Raw genomic sequence first — 14,454 nt, 5'->3', positions numbered from 1 at the left:
CAGCAACAACAAAAATATCCAGGCCTTGTGGCAGGCACCTGTAGTCCCAGCTACTTGAGAGGCTGAGGCAAGAGAATCGCTTAAGCCCAAGAGTTTGAGGTTGCTACGAGCTGTGACACCATAGCACTCTATCTGGGGTGACAGACTGAGACTCTGTCACAAAAAATAAATTAAAAAAAAAGGATCTCCCAGACCCCACACAAAACCATAGAAGTCCTGTACCCAAACGCATTTGTAATTAATAATGGTGTGAGTTTAAGCCCTCATATCTAAATCTCAGGGTCCTTGGAAAAGTGGCTTCATGTACTTATATATGATGTGCATCTGTTTAGTAAAATTAGAACCTACACCTGGAGTATAAAAGACAATAATTCTTTTAGGGCAAATTTTTTCAACTTTTGTAGATCTATTCCCTTGAATTTGTGGGCGAAAAAACCAGAAGGACAAACAGATATTGTTTCCCAATCTTCTTTTGAATTCTTTGCATTTCCATCTGGCCTCTCTGCCTCATTAACAGAAATGCACACAAGCCTCTTCCCACTTTATAAATGTATTTGCACCTTCATTCTTCAGGTTAAAAAGAAATTAAGACAATTTAATGATGTGCTTCAGCCATCTAAGAGATAACTTGTGAGTTTAACATGTGCCAGTTGTATGGATTAAAAAAAAAAAAAAAAAGCTGACTCCTCCAAAATACCACAAATCAACAGCAGCTGCCAATGGTATATCTTAGCCTGCATAACTATAATCATTCCAAACTCAAAGGACAGTACAGGGTAGGGGGGAAAAGACCACGGAATGGGGTGTGCCCTCGTCACTGACCGCCAAGACTGCAGTATCCAGTTGGTTTCCACATTTGGCAGCCTTTCTAACGTGTTCCGCATTCAATTGCTATATTCATTTCTAGAATTCCACTTTCAAGGAGTCTCTGGTCTACTCAAGAAGCACCTAAAGACGACCTACTGGCTCGGTGCCTGTGGCTCAAGTGGCTAAGACGCCAGCCACATATACCTAAAGTGGCAGGTTCGAATCCAGCCCGAGCCCACCAAACAATGACGGCTGCAACCAAAAAATAGCCGGGCGTTGTGGCGGGCGCCTGTGGTCCCAGCTACTTGGGAGGCGGAGGCAGGAGACTCACTTGAGCTTAGGAGATGGAGGTTGCTGTGAGCTGTGATGCCACATCACTCTACCCAGGGGGACAGCGTGAGGCTCTGTCTCAAAAAAAATAAATAAATAAAAGACGACCTAGTACTTGTCACATCTAGTTCACTCTTCAACTTCACGGTTCTCCAGAGGCCAGCTCCACTTGTTCAGCTGTTTCCTGCTCAATATGGCTACCTCTGCCAATTCCTCCCCGAGGCCTGACTGAACTTCCCACCAACTCCTCGGGCAGCCTTCATTCTAACCAGTGTTAAAAAATTGTTCCCTCTATCGCCAGCACGTTCGTTTTCGGGACATTCTTTCGGAACTCGGCATAAGCTTTAACAAACGGCGGGTGTATTCCGAGGTGTTTTCAACAGAACCGTCCCAAACCAAGGCTCAGGGGTCCCCACGTCGCACCGTTTAACAGGGAGAGGAGCTTCTGGGCGGCGCAAACGTTGGAGAGGAAACCACGACAGCAGACAAGGAAAGACAGGGTGGCCCGTGCTTTGTCTTTCCTTGGGTGGGCCCGTGAAGGTGGTGGTGGTGGGGAGACCCCCAAGAAATGAGTTCTAGAAGACAGAAAAAAATCCCACGACGCTCCCCACAAGGGAAGCCCAGGGCGGCCAGCGGCGGGGCCGCCATCCCAGAAGAGGACGGGTTCCCCATCCTGAGAGACAAAGAGGCGATGTCGGAAGGCAGGGGCAGGGACCGCGGCCACCAACATCCGGGCACGGCGAGGCAGGGAAACGCGAGGCGCCCTCCCAGCACGCGCCGCGCCGAGGACGCGGTTGCCCGGCCGAGGCGGCGCCGGCGGGCTCCCGGCGGGCGTTTGAGGGGCAGCGCCTCCAAGGGGCGCGGACGCGGGGAGGGGCCTCTGAGTAGGGTCGTGCCCAAAGGGAGAAGCGTTTTCCGAGGCAGGGCTCTCCCAGGACGGGAACTCTGTGGATGCGGAAACCGGTGAAGCTCCGAGCCACTGGCATCTCCCAGCCCGGCTTCCCTGCACACTCACCGTGTCGCTTCCAAACGCCGCCGCTTCAGCTGCAGCTACCGGCCGGCGCAGCCGCACTGAGCACGCTCCGCCCACGTGACTCGCCCAGGCTCCGCCTGCTCCACGTGACCCAGGGAGCCCACCCCATCCCGCCCTTACTCGCCGCTGTACTCCACGTGGTCTTGGCTGGCTCCGCCCTTTTTGGAAAGATGGCGGTTCCCGTCCGCGGTTCTCCTGGCTTCGGACGGATCAGGGCTGCTGGCCAGACTTTGGAGAGTCTTTTCACTCTCGTTTCAAGGCCATTTTGTTCCGCTGCCGCTGCTTCTAATTCTCTGAATGCACAGCGATTAGCAGAGAGGCTCCGAGCCCCAAAACGGCAACAAAACACGGAAAGGGAGCCGGTGAGTCCAGAGGAACCACAACTCCCAAGAGGCCGTGCGCTCACTGATTTCTCAGGTGGGGGAAGAGGTAGGCGAGTCCGCCGACTGGCAGCGAGTAAGAAAACGTCTTTGGGTGGAACGTGGAGGAGAGATGTTAGTAGGGGTACGGTGTCTCCCTGTAGGGTACATCTCCTGCTGGGGTCAGCCCTAACCACTGCGTGCACGAGTCTGATGCAAAGATACAGTCACTTTCTACTCAAATCGTCGCACAGACCTTACTGAAGGCTTTCCTCACTGTTCTTTCTCCTCCCTAGGTGCCCACAAACCCTATTCAGCGGAGGGTGCGAGAATTAGTGCGCTTCACACAGCAGCTGCAGCGAGTCCACCCCAATGTCCTTGCTAAGGCTTTAAGCCGAGGGATTCTTTATCAGGACAAGGACCTCGTAGTCATCAATAAGCCCTATGGTCTTCCTGTGCATGGTAAGGGCCACGTGGGAAAGGAGAGGACCCTGCTGCTGCTTTCTGCTGTAACTAAGGGAAACTGACAAATTACCTGTGGGGCACTGAAGCCTTGCGCTCAAATTGATTGAACCTTTGTGGATTATTATCTTACGTGATGCACTGCTGAGGATGCAGATAAATGAGACACCACCTACCTTCCAAACATCTGCCCATCAACAGTGATTCATGAAGTCACTGTGTGCGCACCTACGCAAGGATTGCTATAGAGAAACACAAAGCTGTGTGGTTTTAGTCTTCAAGTTTTTTTTTTAAATCAAAACTGAGAATTAGCTGGGTGCTGTGGCTCACACCTGTAATCCTAGTACTTTGGGAGGACAAAGCAGGAGGATCACTTGAGCTCAGGAGGTGGAGCCCAGCCTGAGCAAGAGCAAGACCCTGTTTCTACTAAAAATAGAAAAATTAGCCTGTCATTGTGGTGGGCTCTGGTAGTCCCAGATACTTGCAAGGCTGAGGCAGTAGGATCCCTTGAACTCCGTATGAGATTAGTATGAGTTAGGCTGATGCCACAACACTCTAGCCTGGGCAACAGAGTGAGACTGTCTCAAAAAAAAAAGTGAGGAAAAACACATAAGAACAAAAAAGGTGGGTGTCTCTGTGTGTTTTGAAGTATACCTAATGTAAAACCCCAGAGTGCCTGGAACTTAGTGGACACTTTTCTTTTTTTTTTTTTGAGACAGAGCCTCAAGCTTTCCCCCTGGGTAGAGTGCCATGGCATCACGCTCACAGCAACCTCCAACTCCTGGGCTCAAGCGAGTCTCCTGCCTCCGCCTCCCAAGTAGCTGGGACCACAGGCGCCCGTCACAACGCCCGGCTATTTTTTGGTTGCAGCCGTCATTGTTGTTTGGCGGGTCCGGGCTGGGGATTCGAACCCGCCACCTTAGGTGTACATGGCTAGCGCCTTAGCCGGTTGAGCTATAGGCGCCGAGCCAGTGGACACTTTTCAAAAAATGTTGACTCTAGTTAACAGGGACAGCTGAGTTGTCAGGGTCCTGCCCTGGGAGCAGGGTCCACTAAGACCTGTGGAAATTGGTGGCTACCTACTGAAAAAATACAGAGTTAGAAAGGATGGTAAAGAAAGAGACATGAGACAGTAGAATTAAAAGTGGGTTTGCAGGTGTCAGTTGCCTGTTTGTGGGATTCCAGCAGTGACAGTGACACCTAGTGTTTGCTCTACTCTGCTTTTATTGAAGTCTATTTGCCCATAGGCTAAGATGATGGAGGGAACAGAGACACCAGCTGATTGAGCATATCAGCTCCTATTGTTATTATTAACCTTAAAGGTAGCCTTGAGAAATCTTGTTTTGGGAGAGCCTCCGACTTGACCTCACACACACACAGATTTCTAGGGAGATGTTAAACTCTGCCAGTTCCCTGTGGAGTAAAACGCCACCAGCTTTAATCTGCTTAGAGGAATCGGTGGGAGGGAGGAGTTTTCCTCCCATCACCACCACAGTGGATCTTCCTCTGCAATAAGGGATATAAGCTCTTCTGCCTATATCTAATTGCTGTAGCTCCTCTCTTGATCTCTGCCCCAGGCAAATGCAAATCTCCACAATGGGTATATGCTTTGCCTGTCTACTGGGCAGGAAATAACCCAGTTAATCTATCTTTCTAGGTCTTTACCATTGCCTCTTCTATGACCATTTTTTCCTCAGAGTGCTCACAGACCCAGCAGGGTGTTTGTAAGCTGTATCTCCAGTAAGCTAGAATTTCAGAAAAGGCAGGAAGTTTGCTAGCATTGGCTCTCTTAAACTAGCTGACTTGCTCAGCTTACGTTTTTTTTTGCAGTTTTTGGCTAGGGCTGGGGCTGAACCCACCACCTCTGGCATATGGGGCTGGCGCCCTACTCCTTTGAGCCACAGGCACTACCCACTCAGCTTACTTTTTTTTTTTTTTTTTGAGACAGAGCCTCAAGCTGTCCCCCTAGGTAGGGTGCCGTGGCATTACAGCTCACAGCAACCTCCAACTCCTGGGCTCAAGCGAGTCTCCTGCCTCCGCCTCCCAAGTAGCTGGGACCACAGGCGCCCTCCACAACACCCGGCCATCTTTTGGTTGCAGCCGTCATTGTTTTGGCAGGTCCAGGCTGGGGATTTGAACCTGCCACCCTAGGTGTACGGGGCTGGCGCCCTAGCCGGCTGAGCTATAGGCACCGAGCCCACTCAGCTTACTTTTTAATTTTCCTTTTTCTGGAGGTGCTTTCCCTTGCCAAGAAGGGGGTCTTCAGTCCCCATTCTCCCTGCATGAGTGAGTCAGGAGATTAATGGAAAATATGCATAGTGAAAGAGTTTTGCAGAGAGAGCAGGCACTTGGGCAACTTGTTAAAATGCAGATTCTGATTTAGTGGCTGGATTGGGGGCCTGAGATTCGTTTCTAATAAGCTGTCTAGGCATACCAGTGTTGCTAGTCCCATGTTCTCACTTCAGTAGTAAGACTCTAGAAACACTGGCAGTTTATCCAAATAAGGGATTTTCTCCCAAGAGGAGTTCCTCGGTGAGGTCTTTTCCTGGCCACTTAAACCTCTGGCTTTTCCCTTCTTAGGTGGTCCTGGAGTCCAGCTCTGCATCAGTGATGTATTGCCTATCCTGGCAAAGATGCTTCACGGCCACAAGGCAGAGCCCTTGCATCTGTGCCACCGGCTGGATAAGGAAACAACAGGCGTGATGGTGTTGGCTTGGGAGAAGGAAGTAGCACATCAAGTTCAAGAGTTGTTCAGAACCCGTCAGGTGGCAAAGAAGTACTGGTATGAGGCCCAGTGATGCCAGTAGAGGTGGTATAAGTGGAGGCAGCCCTTCATCAGTTTTTCCAGCATAGACCTATGAATAGAAAGCACTGTATGAGGACAGTGAGGATATGAAAAGTATATGGAATAGCTTTAGTGTTTAGAATGTTAAGAGTCTGATAGAATGATGGTTCTTAATTCTGGCTATAGATCAAATGATCAAAAATTAATTACACAATTCATACATGATTTTATTCCTGTGCTTAAATAGTCAAACAAGAAAGATAAAGCACAACCCCTGGAGCATTCACCCACTCTGCTATAGCAGCCACTATAATCAATTTGGTTTTTAATCTTCTGGTCTGTTTACATACACATCTAGTATATATAGCATGTGTGTATATCTATCCACACCTGCAAATGTACCATATTGTACACGTTACATTATACTTTCACTCCCCTTTTAATTCTATGTCTTGGAGATCTTTCCATGTTAGTACTTTTTTTTTTTTTTTTTTTGAGACAGTTTTACTCTGTCACCCTTGGGAGAGTGCCATGGCGTCATAGCTCAGAGCAGCCTCCAACTCTTGGCCTCAAGCAGTTCTCTTCCCTCAGCTTCCCAAGTAACTGGGACTATAGGTGCCTGGCTATTTTTTTTATTTTTTTTTAAGAGATGGGGCCTCACTGTTGCTCAGGCTGGTTTTGAATTCCTGAGCTCATGCAGTCCCAGAGTGCTGGGATTACAGGTGTAAGCCACTACACCCGGCCTCTTAGTACATTTTTTTATGTGAGCAAAAAAGAAACCCTCTGCTCCCCATCTTTGCAGTTTCCTTCTCAGAGGTATTCACTGTTACCAGTGTAAACTTCCAGATTTGTACTGGGCATGTATAAGCATACTATCATAAGGCAGCATAAGTCCATACTGTTTTATACCCTACTGTTTTCACTTGGAGCATTTGTCTTGGAGATCATTTTGTGGTGTACATTTAAAGTGAGATCCTTTTTAAGTGTTCTATGGTATTCCACTGTATGGACTTTTAGGTAATTTTTCATTTTTCAGAGCCTACTGCAAAGAATATATGAATATATCTTTTGGATAAATTCCTAGAAATGGAATTACTACGTTGTAGGGTATGCATATTTAAAATTTTAACAATGCCCACATTGCTCTCCACAAAGGCTCTATCAGTTTGTACTGCAATCAGCAGTGGTGACTTCCCACCTCCATTTGTGCCAACCACAGCATTTTTAAAGGTTTGCCACTCTGATGGGTGAAATAAATTGTATTGCTATCTTCTATTTACTTGTACATTAGTGATATTGGCTTTCTTTTTATGTGCTTATTGGCTAGTAGAGTTTCTCTTTCTAGAAATAGATTTTATTTCTTTTATCTATTTATCTATTGGGTTGTTTATTATTTTCTATTTGACTTGTAAGTATTCATTTTATATTTTGGATGTTAGTCCTTTTGATAGAGATTTTGCAGATACTTTAAGATCTAAGAGCTCTTTAAAAATCTTTATGCTTCGGCCCCTATAGCTCTCACCTATAATTCCAGCACTCTGGAAGGCTGAGATGGGTGGATTGCCTGAGCTCTGGAGTTTGAGACCAGCCTGAGCAAGATTTAGACCCATCTCTGCTAAAAATAGAAAAAAAGTAGCCAGGCATTGTGGTGGGCAGCTGCAGTCCCAGCAACTCTGGAGGCTGAAGCAAGAGGATCTCCTGAGCCCAAGAGTTTGAGGTTGCTGTGAGCTGTGATGATGCCAAAGCACTCTACCCAGGGGACAGAGTGAAACTCAGTCTCAAATAAAACAAAACTATATGCTTGAAACCCACCCACAAAGGTTCTCATTTCTAAAAGTCCAGCAGTTGTGGGGATTAGTAGCTACATGTTAAAATTTGATGTGCAAATTTAAGAACATCTGTAATAAGAGATTACAGATAATAGAGGAATTTCGGATAGTAGCTAAGTCCTCAAAAACATATATGTAAGTAATCAAAATGTAAGACTATAAAATACCTGTCATACATGTGTGAAAATTATCTGTAAAGGTTCAAAGTTGATAACTATTCTTGGTGTCAGGCTTTCTGGTAGAGTTAAAATCAACTAATTGGGTCTTGGCAAATGAATAGAATTTGGTTGGGGAGATGGGAAAATGTGTTCTAAATCGTGAGGGTGACATGCCCAAAGGAGCGGGCTTGCAGTCCAGTTTGGAGTAGGGATGGTAGGAGATAAGGCGTGAGAGGTGGGACCCAGCTAATGAGGGTCTCTACTATGGGCGTAAGAAGTTGAAATTGTAAGTAGAACATGGTGGGCAACTGTTAGCATTCGCTGACTTACTGTGCTAGCAGGCTTATTTTATTGTTATGATTTGTTTGAATCTTCTTACTAGACTTTGAGTTCCTTGAGAGTAGGGATTTTTGTCTTGTTCAGCTTTGTGGAACTAATACCTACTTAAATCATTGCCTCACCACCCAGTATTTCTTTGTGAATGGCAGTGTTTTATCACTAGAGTGGGTAATCTAGTAACAACTCAGTTTAAATATGATAGAATGTATCAGATAGCAGCTGGGTGTGCTGGATGTGAAATAGTGTCTGAGTGGGCTTTTGACCCCTCTGTGGTTCTGAGGTAGACTAGTAGGCACCCAGAGGACTCCTCCATGACTATCCTGAAAACCATAAATTGAAGGACAGATTAAATACAGTGTTCTACCTGTCTATGGGGTGATGAGAGGGACAGCCCCCCAAAGAGATTCACAATGAGTTACTGGGTTGTAGTTTTGGCTCTTGTGACTTCTTTGGGCCCGTTCCTCCCTGTTTTACCCACCTAGCAAATTGAACAGGAACAATCCTGTAAATTTTTTAGTAGGTTCATTAATTCATGTATTCATTTGATTGATCATTTAGATCATTTAGATCACTCAGAACCTCCTATCTTATATTATGTAAAAAAGAAAAACAAGAATCAAAACCATATTATCCTACTTTTGTATTAACTGCACATACCCATTTTAAAAGGCTAGAATGAAAGACTGTTATTAATGTAATGTTTTCCCCTCTTCCCCCCAAATATGCAATTAACACATATGATTTCAACAATAAAAAAAGATGCTTTAAAAAGTATCTGGCTCTCAGCCTAAGTGAGGGCTAGAATCACATGGGACCCTCTGATCATAAGAAATGGCCACGGAGGTGCAGAAGATCCTGTGTGAAATTTTCTAAGTGGACAAATCCAAGATGTTCTTCCCTTGCTTATGTGGCTAAAGCAGTGATCTGTTTGTCCCCCCAGGGCCATCACTGTGCGTGTCCCCGTGCCCTCTACAGGAGTTGTGGACATCCCCATCATAGAGAAGGAGGTGCAAGGCCAGCAGCAACACCATAAGGTAGGTGAGCTGCCTCCCCATGTGCGGGTCTTTGCCCTTTCTAGGAAATCATGTTTTGATTTCTTTGGCTTCAGATGACACTGGCCCCAAGCTACCGCATGGACAACGGGAAAATGGTAAAAGTACGGAGCAACCGGCATGCACACGTGGCTGTGACTCAGTACCAGGTGCTAAGCAGCACAGTCTCCTCCGCCCTCCTAGAGCTCCAGCCCATCACTGGTGAGGGACTGCCAAGCCCCATACCTCCAGACTTTGTCCAGGGCCTCGTGCTGGGCCCTGCCTTGGTTCTAAGCAGTTAGTAACTGGGTGAGCTGAGGCCAGAGGCTCCTATTGGGATAATTGGGAGTTTATTTAAAAATGTGCATGGTGGTGCCTCAAAAAATTAAACATAGAATTACCATAAGATCCAGGATTTCACTGCTGGGTATATTCCCACAAGAATTGAAAGCAGGGTCTCAGACAGATATCAGCACACAGTATCATAGCAGTGTTGTTCACAGTAGCCCAGAGGTGAAGACACTGCAAACATTCATTGATAGATTTTGGGCAGGAGAATGGTGTTTACCAAAAGTTTGGGGGAATGTAAGGGAGTGGGGAGGAGTGGGAGTTGCTGTTTAATTGGTGCAGAGTTTCAGTTTGGGAAGATGAGAAAATTCTAGAAATGGATGGCAGTGATGGTGCAAAACACTGTAAGTGTGCTTAATGCCACTGAATTTTATGCTTAAAAAAGGTTGAAATGGGAAATTTTATGTATATTTTACTATAATTTAATTGTGATAATTAAAATAACTTTCAAAGCAGTAGTATTTATGTAAAATTGTAAAAGAAGTTAGGGTAAGGAAGATAAACCAAGTTCATGATAATGATTTTCCATGGAGGAAAGAGGGAGCTGTGATGGGGGGTAAGTTCTTACAATATTTACAATGTTTATTTCCTAAGCTAGCTGTGTTACATAGCTTACATTTGTTTTTTTCTTCTTTGTGCCTTATTGTGATGGTACTTGGCTAGTTTACTGGGCTCTGATTTATTATAAATTGAAGCAGATTCCAGTACTAGTATTATTTCTGTAGCTCCTCATGAGTTTTCTTTCTCTTTTGTAAGGAATAAAGCATCAGTTGCGAGTTCATTTGTCTTTTGGATTGGACTGTCCAATCCTTGGTGATCACAAGTACTCAGACTGGAATAAGTTGGCCCCGCAGGTAATGCTGATTTGACCTCATGTGTAACAGAATCAGGGAGAGAACCTGGGCTTTCCTTTCACTAGAACCCGGAAGTCAGTCATAGTAAAGATATACTGATTATCTTCAGACACAGAGTCATCCTGGTTATCTAGCTTTTAGAGAATTTAGCAGTTAGTTATTGTCAGGGAGCTACAGCATCATTTAGGAAAACCTTCCTCTTTTATTTATTTAGCCTCTGATTTTGTTGCCTGGCATTGGGGAAGGGGGAGGAGTGTTTCAAAGACAGCTTTTCCTGCTACTGCTAAAGCATATGCGGGTTCCTTCTCACCTTTGATGTTATACAGTAGTTGTCCTCTTGGTAGGCCACAGGACTGGCCAATAAGAACTTTTTGGTGTGGCTGGTTTTCTCTGACCTAGGTTCCGAACCCTTCCTAGGCATGCCCCTGAATAGGCTGTGCATTGTAGTATCTTCCAGGGAGGCTGGTGTTGCTTCCCGTGACATGGAAGTCTTCTGACCAGACATGCACGTTGGCCTTGCTATCAACGGTTTATCTTTTCTTTGTGTAGAAACTGTCCATCAGTACCCTGAAGAAGCTGGGGCTACAGCAGTCAAAGGCTCGCCACATCCCCCTTCATCTACATGCCCGGCAGCTGGTCCTGCCTGCTCTGGGGCCCCAGAAGGAGGAACTCAACTTGGTGTGCAGACTTCCTCGCTTCTTTGCACACTCCCTGCGCCGTCTGGGTTTAGAGATACCAAATGAGGGTGAAAATGGGGACAGTGAAGCCAAGCATCCAGGAGCACAGTGAAGACCCTGGGAGTTCTCTGATGTCGGGGAGTGCACTCTGGCCCCTGAACTTTTTGCTTTGTTTACTGAGCTCTGCCTACTTCTCAGGGGAGCAGACTCCAAAAGAGCAGGTAGGATAAGCTGGAGCAACATAGCTGCTTCAGGGCTCATCATGGAGAATAAAGTCTATTTACTGATGGAAAGTCTGCTGGAAGTCTTCTTGCCATAAGAGAAGAGAGCCCAGGACCAGGCGGGTTGGATCAATGAGTGAAAAAGGAGAACTGGCTCCGCGCCTGTAGCTCAGCTGGTAGGGCACCAGCCATATACACTGGAGCTGGCAGGTTCGAACCCAGCCCAGGCCTGCCAAACAACAATGACAACTACAACCAACAACTAGCTGGGTGTTGTGGTGGGTGCCTGTAGTCCCAGCTACTTGGGAGGCTGAGGCAAGAATAGTATTCCATGGTATACATAGCTGCTTGGTAGGCATTTAGGCAACTCTTAAGCCCAAAGAGTTTGAAGATTGAACCCGCCAGCCTTAGTGTATTTGCCTGGCACCATAACCACTGTGCTACAGGCGCCGAGCCAAGGTGGGGCATTTGATAGGTGAGGAAAGCATACATGAGCGGCAGACAGACACCATGAATGGGGAAGCTGGAGGCACATAAGGCAGTGGGGGGGGGAGCAAACAGCCAGGAGCTCACACCACCCAGCAGTCCTGAGCTCCAGTTGGTTGTTGGCATGTGGGAATGGATTTTCTCATTGTTTTTCCAGACAATCAGGAAACCTAGATAGTTATATGAAGTCTTTCAGTGTATTGCCAACTAAATCAATTTTTTTTGTTGTTGTTGGGGATTCATTGAGGGTGCACAGAACAAGGTTACATTGATTGCTTTTGTTAGATAAGGACCCTCTTATAATTGTGTCCCACTCCCAAAAGGTGAACCATACCCCTTGTCTCCCCACCTGCTCCTTCCTTTTCTCTGCTGTCCCCATTCCCCACCCCCGACCATTTACTAGGGCATTAATTGTCCTCATATCAGAATTGAATACATAGGATTTTCATTTCTCTATTCTTGTGGTGCTTTACTAAGAATAATGTGTTCCACATCCATCCAGGTTAATATAAAAGATGTAAAGGCTCCATTTTTTTCTATTGGCTGAATAGTATTCCATGGTATACATAGCTGCTTGGTAGGCATTTAGGCTGTTTCCACATTCTGGTGATTGTAAATTGAGCTGCAATAAACAGTCTAGTGCAAATGTCCCTGTGGTAAAAGGATTTTTTTCTTCTAGGTAGATGCTCAGCAAGGGGATTACAGCATCAAATGGGAATTCTAGCTCCCATTGCTCCCAGTGGAAGGTCTAGGGTTCTCCATATTGCCTTCCAAAAATGTTGTTTTACCACCAGCAGTGGCTTAGAGTCCCACCAGCAGTGTAAAAGTGTTGCTTTCTCTCCACATCCAGGCCAGCATCTGCAGTTTTGAGACTTTGTATTGTGGGCCATTCTCACTGGGGTTAGATGGTATCTCAGGGTGGTTTTGATTTGCATTTCTCTAATAGTTAGGGATGATGAGCATTTTTCATATGTTAGCCATTTGTTAGCCATTTATCTATCTTATTTTTTTGAGACAGTCTCACTATGCCGCCCTAAACATTGTTCTTTAGTTGGCCTTGGCCAGGTTCACACCCACCAGCCTTGGTGTATGTGGCCGATGCCATAACTACTGTATTACAGGCGCCAAGCCAGAAGGTTCTATTCATCTGTCTTGCTCAGTGGTATAAGGGCTTGTTGGCTGTTTTTATGATGTTTTTTTCAGACACAGAGTCTGATTTTGTCACCCTCGGTAGAGTGCTGTGGTGTCACAGCTCACAACAACCTCCAACTCCTGGGCTTAGGCGATTCTCTTGCCTGACCCTCCCGAGTAGCTGGGACCACAGGCACTGCCACAACGCCCGGCTATTTTTTGTTGCAGTTTGGCTGGGGCCGATTTTGAACCCGCCACCCTCGGTTTGTGGGGCTGATCCCCTACTCACTGAACTACAGGCACCACCCTGTTTTTATGATTATTAATTTGAGTTCTTTGTAGATACCAATTCAGAATATGCAAATATCCTTTCCCAGTGTGTAGGTTGTCTATTTGCTTTGGTTGTTGTTGCCTTAGTTGTACAGAAGCTTTTCTGTTTCATTAAGTTGCATTTGTTTATTTTTGTTATTGCAATTGCATGGAAGTCTTCCTCATAAAGTCCTTCCCCAGGCCAATAGCTTCCAGTGCTTTCCCCATGATGCAGGACAAGGTGGAACCATGATCTGCTATCTTAGCTCTGGAGGTGTTGATGCTGCTGCGGACACAGGAACCAGCTTGCTGGAAGGGCCACACACCTGCTAGGGAGACACTGGCTTCTTGCTGTCTGCTCCACCTGCACTTCTGACTGGTCAATTTCATGTAAGTTTCCCAGGCCTGAGAGTTCACCCTGACTGCTTGCTGTAACTGAGGAGGACCCACCCCTAAAAGTCAACATTAAACCCCTGAGCAGAGAGAGGAAGAGGGAGCAGGAGAGCTTGTTCCCTTCCTGGGTTCTCTCTGCCAGGAGGTTTGGTTTTTTGTAGTTGTTGTAATTTTTGTTTCTTTGAATAAATCCTGACTTAACCACTGATCCTGTGGTCCATTGATTCATTCTTGGAATCCCTGAAACCAAGAACCTGAAACTCTGGTATTACCCACACTTTCTTTGAGGATTTTAATTGTTTCGTGCCTTAGATTTAGGTCTTTTATCTATCTTGAATCAGTTTTTGTGAGTGGAGAACTAAGTCAAATTTTAAAAAGATAGGCAGCCAAGCAGATAATATTTGCAGGTTGAATTTGGTTTGCAGGCTACTAGTTAGCAATTTTGTTTTTTTTTTAAAAGACAGAGTCTCACTTTGTCTCCCTGGCTAGAGTGCCATGGTGTCAAGCTCACAACAATTTGAAACTCTCAGGCTCAAGCGATCCTCTTGCCTCTCAGGCTCAAACGATGCTCTTGCCTCAGCTTCTCAAGTACAAGCTGGGACTATAGGTGCCCACCACAACACCCGGCTAGTTTTTAGACAGGGTCTTGCGGTCGCTCAGGCTGGTCTTGAGCTCCTGAGCTCAGGCAATCCACCCACCTTGGCTTCCCAAAGTGCTAGGATTATAGGCATGTGCCACTCTGCCCGGCCTTTTGCAGTGTAGTTTTGTTTTGTTTTTTGAGACGGAGTCTCACTTTGTTGCCCTCGGTAGAGTGCTATGGCATCACAGCTCACAGCAACCTACAACTCTTGGGCTCAAGTGATCCTCTTGCCTCAGCCTCCCGAGCAGCTGGGGCTATAGGC

The 14,454-nt window shown here is 46.2% G+C and overlaps 2 protein-coding genes across 3 annotated transcripts in view; one reads left to right on the top strand and one right to left on the bottom strand.

Annotated features, from left to right (window-relative positions):
- The window catches only part of FAM118B (family with sequence similarity 118 member B), a 37,046-nt gene extending 34,790 nt beyond the window's left edge, over window positions 1-2,256 (bottom strand). The window contains exon 1 of one of the 2 annotated variants that reach the window (XM_023516788.1): window positions 2,153-2,256. The gene's annotated coding sequence lies outside the window, so the exon portion shown is untranslated. The remainder of the gene's footprint in view (window positions 1-2,152) is intronic. The other variant, XM_003795889.3, reaches the window with a different exon arrangement.
- Window positions 2,257-2,340: 84 nt separating this feature from the next.
- Window positions 2,341-11,305, top strand: RPUSD4 (RNA pseudouridylate synthase domain containing 4). The gene is made up of 7 exons (XM_003795886.3): window positions 2,341-2,532; window positions 2,826-2,991; window positions 5,572-5,773; window positions 9,043-9,136; window positions 9,211-9,355; window positions 10,238-10,335; window positions 10,885-11,305. Exons 1-7 carry the CDS (start codon window positions 2,341-2,343, stop codon window positions 11,122-11,124), a joined length of 1,137 nt encoding a protein of 378 aa, XP_003795934.1. The 3' UTR covers window positions 11,125-11,305.
- Window positions 11,306-14,454: the final 3,149 nt, after the last annotated feature.

This window comes from Otolemur garnettii, unplaced genomic scaffold (assembly GCF_000181295.1).
Source record: "Otolemur garnettii isolate 467f Iridium unplaced genomic scaffold, OtoGar3 scaffold00097, whole genome shotgun sequence".
NCBI classification, from domain to species: Eukaryota; Metazoa; Chordata; class Mammalia; order Primates; family Galagidae; genus Otolemur; species Otolemur garnettii.
Note: the sequence above shows the minus strand (reverse complement) of the source record. Positions and strands in the feature narration are given on the sequence as shown.

Bases quoted from the DNA above. Each gene is read 5' to 3' on its own strand.
- RPUSD4 (XM_003795886.3), top strand. From the start codon at position 2,341: ATGGCGGTTCCCGTCCGCGGTTCTCCTGGCTTCGGACGGATCAGGGCT. The intron at 5,774-9,042 runs GTATGAGGCCCA...TTGTCCCCCCAG, and splicing joins CAGGTGGCAAAGAAGTACTG to GGCCATCACTGTGCGTGTCC. The intron at 10,336-10,884 runs GTAATGCTGATT...TTCTTTGTGTAG, and splicing joins GGAATAAGTTGGCCCCGCAG to AAACTGTCCATCAGTACCCT.